The following is a 20,114-nucleotide window of genomic DNA, read 5'->3' on the forward strand; positions in this document are numbered from 1 at the left end:
TGGAGGCAAAAATGAAGCCTTCTTCACTTTTGTTAACTCCTTTCTTATTTTTAGGCTAGTTTCAAGTGTCTCTAATTTCCTTTTGGCAATAGTTATTCTAGTTTTCTTTTTAATATACATACTTCTTTATTTCCATTTCTTTGAAAGAATTTCACATGTTTATTTGCTTTCATCAAGTTCTTATCTTTGACACTATCTTTTCTTAATTACTTTCTCTAAATGTGGCTAAAAATACTTTTAAGAATGAATTAAGATCATAGAAGAATCATAAATTTTTTTCCAATAAGGATGAAAACTAATATAGAATATTTCTAGATAAAAGTGTTTTTATGAAACCAACTTATGTAAATCAATTAGGATATTGAAAAAGATGCAACTTCAAATAAAACTTGATTTGTTGTAGAAATCCTCAAAATTTTGATTTTGTTCCATCAAACTTCTTTAGCATACTTATTCTTGCAAATTTCATACTTTTAGAAGCAAGACTTTTTGGATTCAATTGTGAGCTTGATTTATTTGTTTCTATTAATTGTACAATTTTTTGATATAGATTTTGAACTCCATTATTAACTTCCTCCATAGATGTAGGAATAACATCTTGATGATTGACATTGGCAATACTTAATATTTCTACTCTAAAATTATTAACAAGTTTGTAAAGATTTTCAATAGTTTCAAATCTATTCTTATTTCCTTTGAGTATAGCATCAATAATTTTTCCTGCTATCTCTATAACAAAAAAAAATAGTAAATCTATAAATTTAATTAGAAGAAGATAATCTATAAAATTTCTATTAAATAATTTTTTTTTACAAAAAATAATAGTCTATTTTCTATAAAAAAAAGATTCAATATTAAAAGATATAAAATATTAGTTTAAAAACGGATATTTCATAATCTTTAAAGTACAACAAAAGAATAATAATAAATTATCATTCTGTCAAAAGACATAAATCATAAAAAACTAGAGAATTAATACATTCTTGAGTCACTTGAAAAAAATAGATAATCTCTCAAAGATGGTATAATATTAAAACTATAATTGTTAGTGTGAAAAATAAGAAGACTAAAGATTCTTCAAACAAGATTAAGAACAAAAAAAACATTGACAAGAGTGAAGAAGGCTTCACTCTTGATTCCATATATATTATCTAACTAAGAGCTATGTGGCAATATTCTATAAGACCTCCAATATGTGTCTTACTTGCAAGACACATGTCTAACTTGTAAGATAAGTTATACATATATACCACATAGCAAACTTCTACTACAAATAGCAAACATGTGCAACACATAGCTAACTTGTTGGTCAAGTTTTCAATTTACCAATCACATACAAATACATATAAAGTCAAAACATATTTGTGAAGTTCTAAGAAGCTTTTTTACAAGATATTATTAAATCTATTTACTTCTATTTACTTCTATCTAACTCCTTCAATTTAGGTGAATAAGTATGTTTATAATACCAATAGAATAAATATTACATAATACACTAAATAGAGACTATATAATTTTGTTAAAGATTTTATTAAAAATTTCACTTTAAATATTATTGTTACTAAAATTAATGTCTAGTCTAAAAAAATCTTTTAATGTACTTTTAATATAAAAAAATCTAAATTTTATCTTAACTATTGTTAAAGACTTTCATTGCTTTTATTTAAACATGGTTAATTATATTGATAGATCAAATTATATATGTATTATCTATAATTATTTTTAATTAAGGCTTATTTCCAACGATCAAAACACAAATGCATAGTTGTGAGCAGAGAGACAATGGCAAGAAAAATGAGAAATCAAGACCAGTCAAGGAAATTTCAACTTCATCAAAACAATATGCATATTCAAAGCCTGTACACACCATCAAATGCAGTATACAGGGACAATGAGTGTGAATATATGGTACATAAATCTGAAATTGAGTAAAGATAAGAAAATGTTCCATGACATAGCCCAGTGGCCCAAGTGGGTTTCACAATCAGTCCACTTGCACCGAAATCCCAAGAGCTGCTTCATTCATCTACTTAGGCGTCGCTGCTTGTCACTGAGAGGGCCAAGGGCTAAAGATCGTCTTGATTGATTTGCTGCAGAGGGGAGCGTCTGGAGAGTTTCCACTCAATTCAGCAATGGCCGCAAGGTGCACTCATGATTCAAGGTTTAAAGTTGGTTTCTGTAGGTCCACGAGCACTGGTAGCCTCCTCTGCGACCCACTTTCGTTTTCACGTTCATCATCATTGGTGAGCAATGTTGTTGAATCAACTTGGTCGTGTTTCTTTGAAGTTGTGATGTTGCTGATCACGATTCTGCATACAAATGCCGTTGTGCAACCTTCAACGTGTTGTCTGCGAAATTGATCCTTCACATTTCAGTGCTCGGGGAGTGGCACAGTGAACATCTAGACGGAGGAAGCCATTCTATATCAAACACGAGGTTGCTGAAGTTGCTGACACCGATCTATATCGAACAATCCATGGAATTGTATCTTAGTTTCATCGACCGTCCCATGTCCTTCCGGAACTTGTACCACATTCTGGCAGGGGCTGTTGAGTTGTTGCTCTGGAGCCACTTCGATTGAAAGAGCCCTGCTCATGACAACCATCACACCATCACTCACCTTAAATCCTTGAAGAGCTACACTCAGTACTTTGGAATCGAGTGCATAAATCGCGACAGTTTGCAGCAATTGATGCCTTTTTAGGTTTTTTAGCATCACACCGAATTGTTAGAGTGGGAAGATGGTGGCTTACTTCAGGATCGCCTGCCGAATCTCGCAATCGGCTCATGATGCGCGATTGCAGGCGCTGGATTTCAAGGTGCAAACTATCGACCGCATTGGGGTCGTCGTCTAAAATCATGCGGTGGTGCCCTTCCCCCGAGCTTTGAATCATTGCCCCACCCCCACCTTCTAGTGGGTGATCCTGGGAGTCTCGTCCATCGGCCAGAACATACGCAGGCTCCGCCATGTACCCTGGCGGTGTAGGCCCTGTTGAGGGTAGGATTGGCGTAGGCCTTGTCGTCGATACAAGCGCAATTGACGTCTCCCAGTCTCGCTGCGACGTGCCCTGGCCTTGATACAATAGCACGGAGCGGCTCTCATGATCAAATGTGTCTTCACCCAGCTGCCTACGGGTGTCGGTTCCCACATCCATTACTGCACGTTCGTCAGGGCGGGATGGCACTGACATGGTCAAATCAGGTTGACAAGATCCCAGTCCAACACTGGCATCAACGGGCGTCTTCATCTCCAGTGAAGGGGTGGAATTCTCTTGAGGGGGAAGTGGTTCAATCTGCGTACAGGTTGGTTCCTGAGCTACGACGTCTAACCCACGGGATGGCACCTCTCCCGGCATGTCTTCAAAATTTGTGGCGGAAGGCTCCGTCACACATGCATAGGATGTGCGAACCCTTCGTAACTTTGGTACGCCTTCGTCCAAGCTCGATAAAACACTGTGTTGAAGAACGCTCTTGGCTTCGTCGTACGTCTGGCGCATGGACTGCTTCGTCGAGCAGCCCCCTTTCAGAGGGGCATTTGCATCAGATTGGAACTGTGACGTTGCTTCCCAGGAATATAAGCTTGAAACAAACGTGTTCGCCTTCAACGCAGTTTGTTCTGTTCATGTTACAATATAGAGGTTGAAGCTCAAATCGTATTCGTACTCTGATTCTGGTCCCCACTGTCATCATGGATTGTTGAATGTACTCACAAGGAGTATTGACAATTAACCCCATTGAGCTCTTAAAGGATTAAATTCAGATGGACAAGATGGCAATGGCGTACCGGACATAAGCTTGATTTCGTATTCTAGTTTGCGTACCCGGCTCTCTTTGGAATCCATGGCCAGCTCTAAACGCTGTAATTGTTGCTGCACCTCTTGCACCTGATTCATGATTCGTTCTTGTTCAGATAATGTCATTTTCTTACTTATACTAGGTTTTACAGGAGAATGATAATGTAGTCGCAAGTGAATGAGGTTTGGAGGACAAAAAGAATCATCTGGATTAAGTATGAGAATGAGACTACCGCAATCCACCACCAACCTGAGGGAAGTTTGCATTATTGTGGAAAAAAGGATGGGATTGAATGATACGATGACCAGACGTACCTCTTGCTGCTTAGTGCTAAGCATAGTCTCTAGCTCTTGGATGCGAGCGTCCCTGTATTCGACTGTTTCACACAACGTGCAGTTTGCCACAGCCAGTTTACGCTGCACCTCACTCAACTCTAGTTCTCGCCTCTGTTGGTTAAGTCATGAGCACGTGAATATGGTATCCATCGTAACAATTCAACATCTATTACAGTGATGGTATTTAAGATCTAATAACCGCCAATACAAGAAGGATCAAAGAGGAAGCTTAGAATGTGATGTCTCATAAGTGATTCCTACCCGGCAATTTCCTTCAAAGGTGGCAAATTGGCTCTCACGATCTTCCAACAATTTGCGTAATGATCCAGCAATTTCAAAAGCACTTGTAAGTTTCTCTTGGGACTCATCCGACGCCCCTTCCAGTCTTTCTCCCGTTTCTTTTAACGCCTGAGCACAGTAATTAGCCCCATACATGTCAAGTTATATAGAGAGTTGCGAACCATCAGAAATTTCTGATACCAAGACGAAATGCATTACTTGCCGGGAAAAATATTCGGAGGTAGTCCACTTTGTTGACCGAGATAAAATGAAACAAGTTCCTGCTGAGATAAGCAGGATTTCAAGACTAGCACAATTGATGAGCACAACAAACATTCTGCACGATGGATGTTTCTGTCACACACCTTCTCGTAGGACTCAATTTGAGAAGTTCTGTCACTTAGTTGGATGCGAAGCTCTTTCAGAGCTTGTTCTAAGTTTTGAATTTCCAAGGTATGGTGGATTTCTCCAGCAGTATCCTCCACGTTCTTCATCTGAAGCTTTTTCTGCGTTATCGTAGTTGTATCAGGTATGTTAATTTGCACGAAGTAACGGAGACAAAAGTTTATGCTAGTTTATCAGCAGCCTTGACATGGATTTTAGCGCGGTACAATAACGAAAGGAAAGCTGGTCATCGACTTCAGCTCATAGATAAGACTTCCTAAGCAACCTGCTCAACAAGGCAGTAGGAAGGCGCGACATGAATGCCGAGATTTTGTTGAGGACTTTGATAGTGTTACCTTGAGAATTTGAATTTCACTTTCGAGCCCCTCACATCGCACGTGCTGCTGCTCAATCTCACTGCGCATGGAACTTTCCAGCATGGTACTGTCTTCTAGAGCACGATGAAGATCCTCCTCTTGTTTCTCCTTTTCACTGATGCTAGTCTTAAAAAATGCTACTTCTGATGACATTGTATGTAGACGGTCAATAAGTTGAAGATTCTCCACGTCCACTGCAGTAACTTGATGCTTCTGTTCCTCAAATTGTGCCTGTACATTGCCCAGCCCAACTTTTTTTGTGCATAAATACAACTTAAAGATGAAGTGGACTTGCAAAAATATTGATTATGCGAAACATATATTGTTAGAACGAACTTTTCTGATGAAATGGCAAAATCGTGCGGACTTTCATGGTTTGACAACTCCAATGGTTTTGCTTCACATATTCGCTTAAAATTTCCGCCACTGTCTAATTACAGACATGCAAGTTGAAGTGGCCTCTTTATATTATCACGACTGGAAACATAGTGAAGAAGTTAGGCACCTGAGCTTCCAAAAGGTCTTCATGAAATTTAGCATTTGCAAGCAAAAGACCATCAATAGTAGCATGCAGCCAGACATGCAAGCTCTGGATGAGCAGTGTCCGGCGTCGGCGTACTGCCAATAAGTTATCCAACTGAACGGCCTTTCGCTTCCAAGCCACTTGCTCCCACCACATAACAAATATCTTTTTTACCAGCTGAGCACAAAATTATATGTATTCAGTAGTCAGTGAGGGCAGAAGAGCTCAACTCAACATGGAGTGCTTCAGTTACTAAAAAAACCTCCAATTTGGACAGTGAAAACATAAGCTTGTCTAAAAATTTACCTTGTTTTGTTTTCGTTTCATATGTATTACAGCCCTGTAATCCTTCTTCTTTCTGCACGAGCACGAAATATGAACTCTGCGAATTAGTACAGTTCTATTTCTTGTGTGGGCAATCAGAGCATCCTTGAGTCAATCATTGAAATGTGTTGTAAATATGCTAGACAGTATAAGAAGCTACTGAGAGAAGGTTAATCACTCATAAACCGAATCTTACTTTATTGATTCGTACACATGATAATCTCGCCAAAAGACCATTGCTGCCCTTGTCAGCGCCTGGTTTACTTCTGCTGTAGCTCTTTGTTGTGCTTTTATGTAGTTGACATTTTCTCTCCAGATTTGCATACTCTTAAAGATTTGAATAAGACAGATTAAGGCAATGTTAATATGAATATGAGAACTTGAGCTGTGGGGTACAATAGCACAAGTCGACACATAAACTGTTTCAACAAGCAAACATAGAAGGCTGCACAAACTAAAACGTAACTCCTCGCATAATTTCATAATTAACTTTTGTCAACCTAAGGTATCTGAATATCTGAGTAAATGGCAAGCACCAAGTAAGAATCGCCAAATTATTTTGATTGAAGCGATTGGGGAATACCGTAAATACTGCTGTTTCGGTTTGTACGGTAGGAATGAGACATTAGTATTGTGGACGGAGAAAGTAGAGTTTTTCTGACCTTGATAGAAAGACTGTGAAGATAATGTCGAAAAGCCATTTTGTTGTAGATTCGCATGTGCAGACTTCGTTGACGAAAATGGCGCAAGCGTCGGAAAACTGATTGTCCTTGTTTGAACAGTCGGAATGCAATGGCTTGGGTAAGGAGTGTCCTGTGGAGCTTCACTGCACGGATTCCTTCCAACCACCTACAAAGTGAAGAAAGTCACATTAAGACAAGTTGTTCGTAAGTGACACAGGATAGCAGATTTTATTTCAGTTCATCCATTTCCCCCAAATTCTATGGAATCCAAGACACGGATCTCCTTGAAAACCTATTATAATCCCAAAGCGGAACATTTGTTGACGCTACATATAACTAAGTCAAATGAAGTACTCTCATACTTGAACTTAAAACATCACAGAGTATGTTACCACCAACTTGATAATCTTGAAGTAATTAATGCGTTTTTTGTAGATCCTTAGCACACTTATTCCCATACGTAAAAGTAAATTAAAGGTGTAAATGAGATTACCTGTAAAAAGTGCTCTTCATGCACCAAACTTGGCTTAGTTTGGTTGCTTCCTCAAGCTTCATGCTGCGAACCCATTTCACATAAATTACGCAACGCCATGCAGACAAATACTGCTTCATCGTCATTCTGTTGATATGAGCTTGCACAGCTGCGAATTTCACCCTCTCAGGTCGTGCATATACTCTGAGCCAGACTTGCCATGCCTCAAAGGTGTGGCGCATCACCGTTTTTGTGAAATGCCTGTTAGCTTTCCCCGTGAGGAGGTTCTCTTCTCTAGCCCCCAATTTCCAGTAACGAAGAGTATTTGACCACCTATCCCAAAAACTTCGAAGACACTTTCGATTCCAATGCGATACTGCTGCTTCATTCCGTTCTGGATTGAGGCGAATGTGGATGACGTAAGCCACCCATGCCTGCAATGCATGGGTTGCTCGTGCCACTGCTTGCTTCTTCAATGATTCAAGACCTTTGTGCTTCACAATCAGATTCAACTTCCAGTATTTCCAAACTCTAATGAAAGCAGCCTGCATTCATCTTGTGAACTAAGTCAAATATATCATAATTAAAGTTTAAACCACACTTTTTAGACAAGCAAATCAGTATCTGGAATTTATTGTTGATCCTTCTCTAACGAATATTACCAGCATTCCTTGATGTTCTGGACGAGGAAAATCTTCCCTTATCTGCAACAAAAATGTCATTTACAGGTAGTCATGGAATCACAAACCTGTTTATGTTTGTCAGCAGCTTTACGAATTGCGGACGCGCGGTAAGCGCCCAACCGCAGTTTCAAAAACAAGCGCTTACAACAATGGAGTCTATACAGGCGGATGGCTTTTTCTGCATTGGCTGTATCGACACACTGATCTCTAACTCCCATTTGAAAATGTATGAATGCCCGACGCACCACTGATTTTCTTCCCATTCTATCCAATTTTTGATCGAATTGCTCCTGTATTTCTGATAGGGTAAGATTGACCCGCTCTCCGAAAAGCACCATCACCCTACGACTTTGTAAAGACTTTTGAGACAGTTAAAGCCTTTAGATTGAACATATTTTTCACATTATTTCTTACTGAGCTTGAAATGATTTAAGAAAAGGAAGGCATCGTATCATCAGTGGTATTAAGACTAGATACATGACAATTGTAGATACAGGAAAACCGAACTACGTATAATATCATTTTACCTTAATAATCAAATTTCGGAGCTCATTGCTGTAGTCATCCGCTTTCTTTTTAAGGAAGGCTGTTTCTTTTGCGAAATTCTCGAGTCGTTCTTCGAGCTTGACCTTCACATCCAGAGTAGATAACAACTCTGCCTGCACGGTTTACAAGAGGAAAGAATTATACTCAATGCCTTCATTAAAATCAATCTTGCCCTCACATGATTCCGAACAAAAAGCTCACAAAACTGGTGAATAGAGCTACTGAAAGCAAGCGCCGGTGCACCTGTAACTGATTGACTTTTTCCTGGGCCTCTGTCTTGGCCCTCAGATCTTCACCCATGCTTTGAATACGAGTCTGCATTGAGATCCTCTCGTTCTCAAAATCTAATACCCTTCGTTGAAGAGCAACCTCTAGGTCCTTCTTTTCTTTCTCCAGGGCCGTTGCCCTAATAAGAGGACATCACTGATTAGCACTGTATCTTGGAAATGGTCACGAGTTAACTTTGTCGTGACAGATTGACGACCAGATATCATGAACCCAATTCTTTAAGCAAATATGACGAGCCAGTTCTACCTTTGAGCCAATCGCCGCTGCAGCTCAAGAGTCTGCTCCATGTCCTCATGGAGAGTGTTGAGCTCACTCTCAGCTCTTTCTACGTTTTCATGATTCTGCTTCATGTACACCTCTAACCTGCCATTTGTGCAGCATTCCTCAAGGGTTAACTCTTCGATTCGCTTACGAATATCTTGGTAACCAATACCAATCTGATTTGTGGACAAGACCCAGGGGCTAATCACCCTTTCTACAATAATGAGGAGCTTTGAAGTACAATTTGCAAGATTCGTAACCAGAGGGAGAAAGAGAAAGTCACAGAAAGGTGCCTTTCACGAAGTTGTTGATTGATATTTTGCAACCGCTGCTCGCCTTCAATGTGAGCCTCTAAATCGATCTGCAACGCAGCTACTTGACGACGCAAAGTGGCTGCATCAGATGCAGGAGGGACCATTAGCCCCTCCGCCCGCAGCCGGGGTCCAGCTCGAAAATTGGAAAGGTGCTGACTCCCTGAGGAGGGTCCCGCATTGTTGCCCACCTCTGCACCCATTCTTGTTCCGCCGGAGCTATCCCCAACATTCGAAGGCTTGCAAAAAGCTACAGCATTGTTACCAGATCCACCCCCTAATGGACTTGTTCGGCTAGACACGGCAGACAAGCTTGAGGTTGCGAAATTGGGTGCTGGAGCTTTACCCCCTCCACCTTGCACCTGCATTGCAAAAGAAAGAGTGGAATCCTAGGTTTCATAGAATCAATTTTAATGACTCACAGCTACAAATCATGCCATAATTTCTGAAGTGTTGATTTAACTATCTGTGAGCTACTTCACAACATTATAATTCGTTTCATTGGCTATTTCTTAGACGTCAAATCTCCAATTCTTGTGCACGACGAGCATTAAATTCGTCGAAACAAACAGTGGCAGCAAAAATTCGTGTACTCGATGGAGCGTACCGAGCGAGGAGATAGGTAAGGACTCCGAGGATTAGAGGGTCCAGATTGACAATGGACATTGTCCATCTGCTCATGTATGTGCCCAGTTCGGCGGTTCAGCAATGAAACCTTAACTGGCTAATGTAGGCCACACTGCCCTCCGATATTCTTCCCGATCCGAATGGTGGATCGAAGCGATTGAAAGAAGGCTCTGCGAGTGTAATTGGTCGTAAACAACGTTTCAAACACAGATGCTCTTGCTCCCAACCCATTTATGAACCACAGGAACGAGAATTTGTGTTCCCCAAATTTGCAAGACAAATGTTACAGTGCAGAAAAGCGAGCCCACGACGAAGAAGCAGCCAGCAATTTATGCGATTGCCTACTTCGCTGCTATCCAAGCATTGGTCTCTATTGCCTGTCTTCATAGTGCACACTCGAAATCAAAACTGTTCCTCTTCATAATTTTTGTGACCCCATTGTGATCTCTTCTGCGTTGGAAACGCTGCATTGAGCTGCTTTAAGCTTATCGAAGCCTTAGCGATGAGCAAAATGTGAAATATTCTACTTCGATTCAGAGTGCACTGTGTTTGAGCCGAGTCCAAATTCTAAAACCTTGGAAAATTGGGAAAGAAACTCCTTAATTGTGTCCACTTCGTCAGCAGCTTTGATGATTGTCAATGTTGAGAGGAATCGATTACGGCAACTGTGACCACTACAGACAAGAAGAGGGCTGGCAGAACACGTCATGGAAATTGTATGCTGGTCAAAAAGTTGGCAACAACCGCTCTTCACGACACAACTTCGTCGTCTGCTTCTTTGCATCCAAAGCTCAAACGTTGAAGTATCAGTCAAATGCTTAGCATATGCTTGACCAGAAGAGATTCTTGAACAGATTCTGCTGCATCACGCTCTTGAACACTCTGGAGCACATGCTGGAGCTCGCAGCTACTCTATACCACAGCAATCCAGCTCCAGGCGAGCACCTCACGGGAGATTGCCATTCCAAAATCAGAACCAATTCACTGCACCAGCAGATTGTCCTCACTTTCTCACTCCGCCGCTCCACTTACTGAAATTCAATACATCAGTGAGGCTACACCTCTGACAAGTCTCCTATCCTCAAAATCGCTTTCACTGCTGCACTAAGCCCTCCACGACAACCGTATAATTTAGCATTCCCCAGTTCCGACTGAACTCGTATAAACTCTCAAAGTGGCCTTGATTTTTGTATGCATGTTACCATCGCGACCTGCCTATGATATTTCCGTTGTTGCGTGCAGGAAAGATGTTTTGGTTCGGAGATACAGCATGAGAAATTCAGCTGTCATGCCTTCGTATGTGAAAAGAAAAGAGCGAGGCGGGGTAGGGATGCGGCGGTTAAGAATGCTTAATTAGTTATCATTTTATGCAACTCATGAAGACTCTCGGTGACAGTTCCCTCTCGTAAACAACGCATGGCTATCGTCCAGACGCCTGTTCCTCCCAATTCTGTGACGGAATACGTCGTCCTCGGGAGTTGGTATTTTCCTCCGCTGTATTGTAGCGGGGGAACACCAATGCGCAAACAAATCCACCTGCAGACATGGATCGAACTCCACCCAACTTGCAATTAAACAAGTTTGACGATTCGTCTCGATCAATCGCTAAGAACCAGAGACGAACCGATCAATTCTAAGTTAACGAATTTTTCCAAAGCTTGAATGTACAACTGTTGATGGTAGTCGGCAACCTCCGCAAGTTTGCCATGGAAATCAATCCATTATTTGCCACCGAGACGTGGAATCAATTGCTCTCGATTGCTTCATTCAACCGCAGACAACGCTCTCGGAACCAACCCGGCAAACACAATAACCATGATTCTAGTGTCGATCCCCAAAAACATTCACTCATAGAAGTAGCTTAATACTCTTTCGAAATAAGCAAATGTTACACTTGATACTGAATCCAATGAATTATGAACAAAATAGGGCGAGGATAATCTACAAATCATCGGTAAAGCTCGTAAACTCTAGCGGGCCCACAGTGAAGCATACCGTCCTGGTCGTAAGCGCTTGTAGAGAACAAAAACTGAGTGAAGTCACCTAAAAGTAATCTGCCTACGAGTACAAGTATCCACGCTTCCGCTGCAGAGAGAGCGGCTCGGCTGGAACGCTATTGATTGTGAAGACTAAAGCGAACATGCTTCACAGGAGCCGTCTTCTTTGACCCAGCATTTGGGTGTACCATAGATGATTTCACAGGCTGTTGGAAAGTCGCCCTCCCCCTCCCCGTCACGGAACCGATCGTTTTCAGCTCTTCCTCCCCGTCTTGCAACATTCCAAGCGCCCTCATCGCTTGAACAAACATCTCCCCTCGCGTCTCCAGCTCCACCTGCTCCCGCTCCTTGACAAACAGCTGTTCCTCGTACCGCTGCCTCTCCGCCAACAGATGCTCCATATCCCCGACCCATCGCTTGTCTGCGGCTCGTTGCAACTTCATCACCTCGTGCCGCAATTCCGCAACCTGATTATCCACCTCCCGCAACCGCCTCCTCAGCTCCATGAAGTGGTCCAGCAGCAAAAGATCCGGATCAACCACGCTGCGAAGATTCCTCAGTGGCTTGCAGCCAGGGTCCTCCTCGCTGAATCGCATGAGCAGCACATCCGCCATGATCAGGACCGGCAACAGCATGCGAAACATGGGGGTAAATTCGAAACGCCAGGGAGAGGAAGAGAAGTGAAGGAGGAGGTGGAGGAGTGGGATCATCACCCACATCGGTTGTTGCTCCCGCGGCCGACTGATTGCTGCTGCCATAACCTTCGGTAACAATCCCCTCGGCTCTCCTGGCATGATCTATTTATAGTGGCGATGCCAACACGATTGTGAGAAAAAACTTAAAGTGCCGCGCGCGAAAGTTAAAGTATCCTAGAGAAAGTAAAAAGTCTCGGCACCCTGGTACTGGTTAATGATCACGCTCACACTGGTGCTGGTTGGTGCTTGTAGAATAAAATTCCATTATATATATACACACATAAAAACTATTTATCGTATGATTGTGATTTCAATCAAGTTTTGGAAGTGCTCAGAATGTTGTGTTTGGATGAGTCGACGTTGAATTTTTATTATTTGTTTCTTTTGTATTATTATTCGAAATTATCATCCAAGATGATAATTTTAGTTTACATGAAATGTGATTCTGATAATTTTCATAATTTATTTTTTTATTTCAGGTGAGTTTTCATACATTTTGATAATCAAGTTGGAAAAAGTTACTAGATTGCAATCAAGGCATTGGTTGCCCATTTTGAAATGACGACTTGACATGAAAATTGTAGTAACTCAAAAATTCAGAATAAAAACTGCTTAATACAACATTTACTTCGTTTTCCATATAAGAAGTATACTCTTTGCGAAAAATAACTTTATCATATTACCAGTAAATTTTGATGCAGAAATCAAATGTTGATCGTAAAAATCATATGTTAACATAATTAGTCTGAATAGCATTAAAATATTAGAGTTTTTAGTGCTAGGTGGCTCACAAATTCTCAGTTTCTTTGGTCGTTAGATGAGTGGAAACGTGGGAAAAATGTGATGTAAGCACTTTCGTAAATACATAAACAAATAAATAACGTGTTACATACATTGTCCAAAACCAGGGTTAGTCCGATTTGAGCACATATTAAACAAACTTTAACAGTTTCCAAGTCTTGAGTAAAAGTGGACTCATAGTGCCATTCCAAACAGGCAAAGCCAGGAACACAGGAACTCAGCATATTACAGGCTGCATGACATTCACAATCTTAATGCAACTGCAGCATGCCTAAGAAAAAGAAATAACAAAGTAATCTTTCAATTCCAATGTGGAGTTTAAGAGTACAGGCTTAGCATAACAACGTCCCCAGGACCAGCAGAATCAAGTGATCTGAAACATCCTCCAACCAATTTGAATAATCATGACTGATATCCCCAGCCTTAGCTGCTCAAACTACAAAGCCAGAAAAGCAATGCCAGCAGCATGACGGAACAAATCTGGGAGATGGGAGAAAACCCCTGAGACGCAATGAGCACTAGACGATTGTCGATGCATAACGTTTTGAATGCAAGATATCATTGCAGATTCCAACCTCGATATTAATCCAATATCAGATCATGCATTCAAGACGTGAATCAGCAACCCCCCCTCTAGCAAAAGTGATATTCAGGAGAAGACGATTTGGAGGAAAAGAGTTAGTCCGATCCTCGCAATGGAGGCCTATCAATATTTTCACCGTCGGAAGGTAGCTTCACTGTTTGCATTAGTCTTTCTCGCAGCAACTCCAAGTTTTGGTTTGATATCGCCTCGTGCATTTGTACATGATTGTATTTCTGGGACATCAATGCCACCGTTACTAGCCGTTTACAATTGGCATAATGAGAAGGCATTCAATACTAAGCACAGTACCGACAGAATCGAGGAGGAACGGACAAACCTTGACCCATTTGTTAAAGAGGTGTAAACGAGTCACCATTACCCTTTCGCCCAGTTCTTGTCTTTCCTGTTGAAAATAATAATCCACCACTTGCTTAGCCCATAGCTGTCTGCAAGTCACCTTGAAAAACCTTGATTCAAATTAGCAAGCCTATATGAGCAATCAGGGAGACGAAAGGCCTGAAGGACACGTTAGAAGGAAGAGCAAGAAACCATTACTTTAACTAGCGATCGAAGGAAGAGCTTGCTGTCTTGGGGTTTGTTGCTAACTACAAAACTGCATGCCCACAGAATCATATCAGAACTGTTTAATTCAAGTCCAACACACGCAACCATGAAAGATCCAAAAGAGAATTGACCTACATATACCGATTGTAATCTATCAAAGGCGCAAAAAATTAGGGATGTGTTATGGCTTACTTGTAAAACCAAGCGTACTCAGTTGGGTTCATCTCCGAAAGCTGTGCCAGGACTGTTTTGACGCCTTTGAAAGTAAAGTAATCGAGCAAGTGCTGCACTACGACGTTCTTGAATAGTTAAGAAACTACACCTTTTGACAATATAGCAAAACCTAATGTAGTGATTAGTGGTCACTGTAACTGTATAATTATATCCACATTTATTATTAATATTAACATTGTTATTATTATTATTATTATTATATCTTGCATACTGATCGCATCATTCTGTCCAATTTATATGTCAATTCTGTATATGTGGTTGACAAGTTCTTGAAATATAATTCTTAAAGTACAAATAATTATGCGTTGCGCCAAGAAGGAATTAACTTAAAACCAGCAGCCAGAGAGGTAATGTCAAACTTACTTTCTCAACGTCATCAAACGTGTCCTCATACTGGCCACCAAGGTCATCGACGACCACGGGTGCGTGATGACCGCTAGCAGAGCACGGAATCAAATGGAACAAAACCCGTGCACTTAGCCGTGAATCCTGCCATGCGTGAGTCATTTCGCTGTACAAATGCGCCTGTTTAATGGTCTTCTTATGGCTTTTACAGCAAGAATGTCCTTGCTTCCTTGCTACTACCACTCCCGCGGCAGCTGTTTCTAAGCTTGAACATCTACAAGGAGGCCCTGTGAGGCTAACAGCTGCCATGCTAGCTCCAACCAGAGCGGCTCCTACCATAGAACTCGTATATTGGCTCTTCAATACTTTATATCAGGTAGCACCACTACTGGATGCTTCCTCTGTTACACCAGCCTGTGTGCAGAATCCATTGACACTTATTTGAGAACCAGGTTGTTAAATTGGATGCCTCTCTCTAAATTGTACCCTAGAACTATCTCCTGTGTTTACCAAAATCTCCATGACACACATCCCAATCAACCACCAGTCGATAAGAATAGCTAATATATGATCCACAAATCACTGTATCTGCATCAAATGTTTTATTCCCTCGAACCCAAAGTTAGACTTCTTCAAGCGATACTTGTTGTCAACACTGTCTAGGATAAGCAAGCACGCTTCCATACAGGGCGCGATAACTTTAATTATCTTCGAATCATTGGGGATATCAATTTCTACCGCATGGATGATATTCTTCTACAGAACAGCATCTTATCTACGTGACTTACTCGCATCTAACTTGAAACAATGTTCCAAGAGGTTGTAAGGCCAACTGGGGTCCAGCTGAGACAAGTTACCATGAAGATCCTTCCACCTAATGGGGTGAGCATAATTTATAAACTTCGGATTTAAATATACTTGATCGATGAGCTAAGTCAAGCTAATCCATTGCCCTAATTTTAAAATACAAATTAAAGGAGGACCAGACATTGTCTAACGCCATTTGCGCATGGGCACCTGAGAGGGAGCACATCAGACAATTCGCTACAGACTTGCGATATTTTTCGTTTTCATAAATTGAATTAGCTATATCAACTCACTTCTAGAACTACAGTCACAGGTCCCTCGAATACGTTCGACGTATTAATACGCAGTAATTTCCAAATCTTGCCATCCATAACGCAAAGAGCTACTGACATGCCCGTAAGACCAATTAGACGAAAACTACAGCTCTACTGGAATTTCATAGTTCCACATAGCGCCAAGAATTATCAGATTCAACCATGAAGATACCAAAAGAAGCGTACTACACACTCAAAAATCAAAGCCAGAAAAACAAATCCTCGATGACAAGATCTGAAACGTGCAAGTCGAAATAAATTACAGAAGTGAGTGCTTCAAATACTCTCAAGGGATCCTCGGGTCTACCACGTTACCAACACCCTCACCTCCACAACATCCCAAGCTGTTTGCAAAAAATTCTCCACTCACAAAAGAACAGGCAAATGGACCGCAAGAAAGAAGCTGTTGGGGCATCAGAAAGCCGAACCTTGGAGCGAAGAGTGAGAGTAGGATCAAGCTCCAGAGAAGGTGATGAGAATGTAGACGGTCGCCAATCCGCCACAAGAAATTGGAATCAGGATGGGGAAGGGGGGGAGGGAGGAGGGGCGTGCATTTCCCGACACACAAGAAGTAAAGTTTCTTGACGGCTCACTACCCTCCACACAACCCCCCCCCCCCCCCCCCGGTTGCTCTTTTACGTTTCATCCGGTTCTTTTAGGAGCACCTCTACAACCCACAAGCAATCACCTCGGAAACACCCAGGAAATTTTCATAATTCAAGGCTGTGGCACTCTAAAAAGATTACTTTTAACAAAAGGAATTAAATACCAGCTTGTGGATGAACGTCGGGAGCAAGGGACTCTCCACCACAGAAAGACGCTCATGTTTCATAACCCTATTTTTCGTGAGGTGTGGTGCAAACAAAACGGAATATGAAAAACATCTCAATCACATGTAAATAATCGGTTAAAAATATATTTGTAACTCAAATGTGTTCTTAGATATTGGACACTATCACCCCCTGAATTGCGTTGTCAACAGTTCTTAAGAGCCCAGAGAACAATATTGGTACCCATTCTGAAAGACCCATGTCCAACATTTCGTTGTACCAAATTTTGCTTCGTGTAATTGAAGATTGCTGCAGATCAGATTGGTTGGCCCAACGGCATTGGATGTTATCAGTCCCTTAAAATGGTGCTACAGGTATGAGAAAGTCGTTCATAACTTCACTTCAAATATTCGAAGATTTCTGCAGTTAAATTTCAGAAATATGCTGCAAGGACGAGAATCAGCTGACTTTTAGATCATGCCCCCCCAGTTTGATTCCTTGCTGATGGTACAGATTCCAGGCACAGGAACTGAGAATCGTTCAGGATTCGCATTTTCTCTCAAACACTTCACCAGGTTTAGTTGAACTCATCCAGTGTCCTCGATTCTGCTCCACTGGCAGCTGTAGAAAGACAGGAAGGGTTGATTCAACGGAACATAACGATAGAAGGAGCTTTGTGGTAGATTGGATGCACCCACCAACACAAGGGCAAAGACGAGTGAATACGGGGTGGCAGCCATTCACATCACTTAAAAAGCGAACTGGCTCTTTATCAACGATCGTTCGAAGTCCCCTTCTGGCGTGATGATCTCAGAAAAAGAAATTCAGGCCAGTGTTAAGCTCCAGTAGAAACTTTACATTTGGCGTAAATGTGCGGTGGCAGCTTCGCCCATGAAGCCACAATATTCCACAACACAAGCCCATTGTACAGAAAAAAAGCTGAAAGGGCTAAATTGTGATCCTCTCATTGGACTCTTGAAACAAGAGAAATCGCTTTTGGAGTTTAGACACAACGCATGAATTTTCGCATACCCAGCGACGTAAATGATACAAAACATCAACAAATCGCCTCCAATATTACGTGATCACCAAATGTTGGTAAAATCAAAATTGCAGACTTCCACTCATGGATTGAACTTGATCCTTTGATTCTCACAGACAATTGGTTATTTGAATTGACCGCAACTTGATATCGCTAGCTAACCAAAACCCTGCGATAAAATTGCTCAATCTGATTCGAGGTTGAGATCCACCGCCAACAATGACTGAAATAGGATCTCCACAGTAGGAGTCTGATCAAAAGCCCATCGACTACTTCCGGAAACTGTTAAACTGCACTTTCTCACTTCAAACTGTTTTGGTCATCACATCATTTTCCGCCAGTCTCACTCTGTAAAACTGAACTTGACTCTTGATTACTTTGGCTGGTGCTACATGCCCCTAATGTCTTCACTCACTTAGAAGTCACTATGGCTCTGCTAACGGTGACCAAGTCATATTATTGTAACAGCTGAATGTGGATCTTGCGATTCCTGTCCTTGTAAAAAAGGTTCTGCCAACTCGGTGACGCTCGGTGTTACAAAGGACGCTTCGATTCGTATCGCAGAGGAATTATCCAGCCAACATAACTCTTATACAGCAGAACCTGCTTTCTTCATTCCCCTCTCTGATTTATTTTCTGTGTACAGACTCTTTCTGCGAACACGAGACGAGGGTACCATACATAGCAGGCTCTGCATTCATCCCAGTGAAAGAATAAACAGGTGAAAAGCTTCGAGAGTTAGTTAGGGACTTTAATGTTGTGAGAGGACGGACAGACTGTTGCTACTTCAGTTCCGAAATCCAACCATCCAACAGAGAAAATTGCATACGGAACAGCCTCACTTGGAATGTGTAACAAACAAAACTCTTGAAACATCCTCTTTCTAAGTCAATGTAAGCTCTTCCAACTCCAGTAATCATCGAAAACTAATAACAAAACCCTGAAACAGTAAAAGTGAAAGCTTTACCAATTTGAAACATATTAAGTCCGATTGCCAAGTGAGGAGATGGTAGCTACGAGGTTCTAACAATGAAGCCAGCAGGGTCTGGAAGGGAGCCACTTGGAGCTGGATTGAATTCGACTTAATATTCAGATTTTAAAAAATTTGTACTGTCCTCAAGTGAAAGATTAAAGACGATGTTGAGTCGGCTGCAACCTCACTTGCAACACAGGCGAGCACTGCCTCAACCTTTCTCTCAAGCATTCTGGAAGTAAAGCTCCAGCCTGCAACAAGAAACTGTGTCAACAGTAGGCATAGTCGCTGCATTCACTTCACATCACCACTCAATAATTTGTAAGCTAGTAGAAAAAAACAGCCCCTAAATGGATAAGCATGCAAAAAAAAAATCATAACATAAATGAACCTTTACATGATGAGCAAGATCAACAATAGTGATCATCCATAACAATGCCAGACGTCAACATGATTTAGAGTGAAGGATGGTTTCTTCTAAAATATGAAGTTTGAACATTTTGACATGAACTTCCTAAGAGTTATAGTTTCATTTTCAATTATGTACAGTAAGTGTTCCAGATAAAAGAAAAACCAAGTCATGAAACCACATGAAACGTAATGTGGCAAACACTCACTGCACTGAGACGTGCCGAGGCCGTCAAAGCTGGATTAACTTCCTCTTCATCTTTTGATGCGTCTGCTACACCATTCATCGATTACTCGCCTTGTTGACCACGAGGTTCCATCCTCTTTCTAGGTCCGATTTCACAGGTTGCACACCGATTCCCTGAGCAATACCGACTCCAGGTTTCTTCATTGCATTCGAAGGTATAAGATGTCCTCTGGAAGATGAGCCCTTCAGGTTAACTAGTGCACTACCCTCAACCGTTAGTGCAGAGGCAGGCACCATCCAAGGCGAAGATTAGATAAATTCGAGGGTGATCTAGATGACGCACCGCATTGTCACGAGATACTTATGACGCACAGCAATGTCAGTCATCGGATGACACCCAGCATTCAGGTGCTTTTAGGATATCTTCATATTACTCTGTTCGTAGCATAAGAGTAGGGAGGGTGTGGTTTTTTCACAGGTTGCACACCAGTAGGAAACTATGTTAC

At 41.4% G+C, this 20,114-nt stretch overlaps 4 protein-coding genes and 1 long non-coding RNA gene across 14 annotated transcripts; all 5 read right to left on the reverse strand.

Annotated features, from left to right (window-relative positions):
* Positions 1-1,822: 1,822 nt before the first annotated feature.
* On the reverse strand, positions 1,823-9,146 carry LOC112286555 (uncharacterized). The gene is made up of 16 exons (XM_024528519.3): positions 8,936-9,146; positions 8,645-8,807; positions 8,383-8,514; positions 7,921-8,145; positions 7,194-7,717; positions 6,680-6,866; positions 6,214-6,344; positions 6,000-6,051; positions 5,676-5,870; positions 5,150-5,401; positions 4,775-4,915; positions 4,392-4,538; positions 4,110-4,241; positions 3,785-3,884; positions 2,754-3,616; positions 1,823-2,588 (listed from the first exon to the last, which is right to left on the reverse strand). The coding sequence occupies exons 1-16, from the start codon at positions 9,037-9,039 to the stop codon at positions 2,496-2,498; spliced, it is 3,441 nt and encodes a 1,146-aa protein (XP_024384287.1). The 5' UTR covers positions 9,040-9,146; the 3' UTR covers positions 1,823-2,495.
* LOC112286291 (uncharacterized) lies at positions 9,100-11,205 on the reverse strand. The gene is made up of 2 exons (XM_024528045.3): positions 9,869-11,205; positions 9,100-9,623 (listed from the first exon to the last, which is right to left on the reverse strand). Exons 1-2 carry the CDS (start codon positions 9,932-9,934, stop codon positions 9,165-9,167), a joined length of 525 nt encoding a protein of 174 aa, XP_024383813.1. The 5' UTR covers positions 9,935-11,205; the 3' UTR covers positions 9,100-9,164.
* Positions 11,206-11,745: 540 nt separating this feature from the next.
* On the reverse strand, positions 11,746-12,660 carry LOC112287118 (uncharacterized). Its single transcript, XM_024529826.3, has 2 exons — positions 12,603-12,660; positions 11,746-12,470 (listed from the first exon to the last, which is right to left on the reverse strand). Exons 1-2 carry the CDS (start codon positions 12,641-12,643, stop codon positions 12,002-12,004), a joined length of 510 nt encoding a protein of 169 aa, XP_024385594.2. The 5' UTR covers positions 12,644-12,660; the 3' UTR covers positions 11,746-12,001.
* Positions 12,661-13,666: 1,006 nt separating this feature from the next.
* On the reverse strand, positions 13,667-16,697 carry LOC112287117 (chaperonin-like RbcX protein 2, chloroplastic). 8 transcript variants are annotated; one of them, XM_024529825.3, is made up of 6 exons: positions 16,657-16,697; positions 15,126-15,521; positions 14,721-14,812; positions 14,520-14,577; positions 14,344-14,367; positions 13,667-14,197 (listed from the first exon to the last, which is right to left on the reverse strand). In XM_024529825.3, the coding sequence occupies exons 2-6, from the start codon at positions 15,444-15,446 to the stop codon at positions 14,060-14,062; spliced, it is 633 nt and encodes a 210-aa protein (XP_024385593.1). In that variant the 5' UTR covers positions 15,447-15,521; positions 16,657-16,697; the 3' UTR covers positions 13,667-14,059. The 8 variants fall into 8 exon arrangements, with proteins under 8 accessions (XP_024385593.1, XP_024385589.1, XP_024385591.1 ...); XM_024529821.3 differs by having other exon boundaries at positions 14,302-14,367; XM_024529823.3 differs by having other exon boundaries at positions 14,302-14,367; positions 16,599-16,697.
* Positions 16,698-18,093: 1,396 nt separating this feature from the next.
* On the reverse strand, positions 18,094-20,050 carry LOC149988352 (uncharacterized). Of its 3 annotated transcripts, XR_016504720.1 has the most exons (3): positions 19,631-19,852; positions 19,008-19,264; positions 18,094-18,731 (listed from the first exon to the last, which is right to left on the reverse strand). It is a non-coding gene; the product is annotated as an uncharacterized LOC149988352 (long non-coding RNA). The 3 variants fall into 3 exon arrangements; XR_016504721.1 differs by lacking the exon at positions 18,094-18,731 and having other exon boundaries at positions 18,982-19,264; positions 19,631-19,770; XR_016504719.1 differs by lacking the exon at positions 18,094-18,731 and having other exon boundaries at positions 19,124-19,264; positions 19,631-20,050.
* Between the last annotated feature and the right edge of the window lie 64 nt (positions 20,051-20,114).

This window comes from Physcomitrium patens, chromosome 9, assembly GCF_059467195.1.
Source record: "Physcomitrium patens ecotype Gransden chromosome 9, ASM5946719v1, whole genome shotgun sequence".
Classification (NCBI taxonomy): domain Eukaryota; kingdom Viridiplantae; phylum Streptophyta; class Bryopsida; order Funariales; family Funariaceae; genus Physcomitrium; species Physcomitrium patens.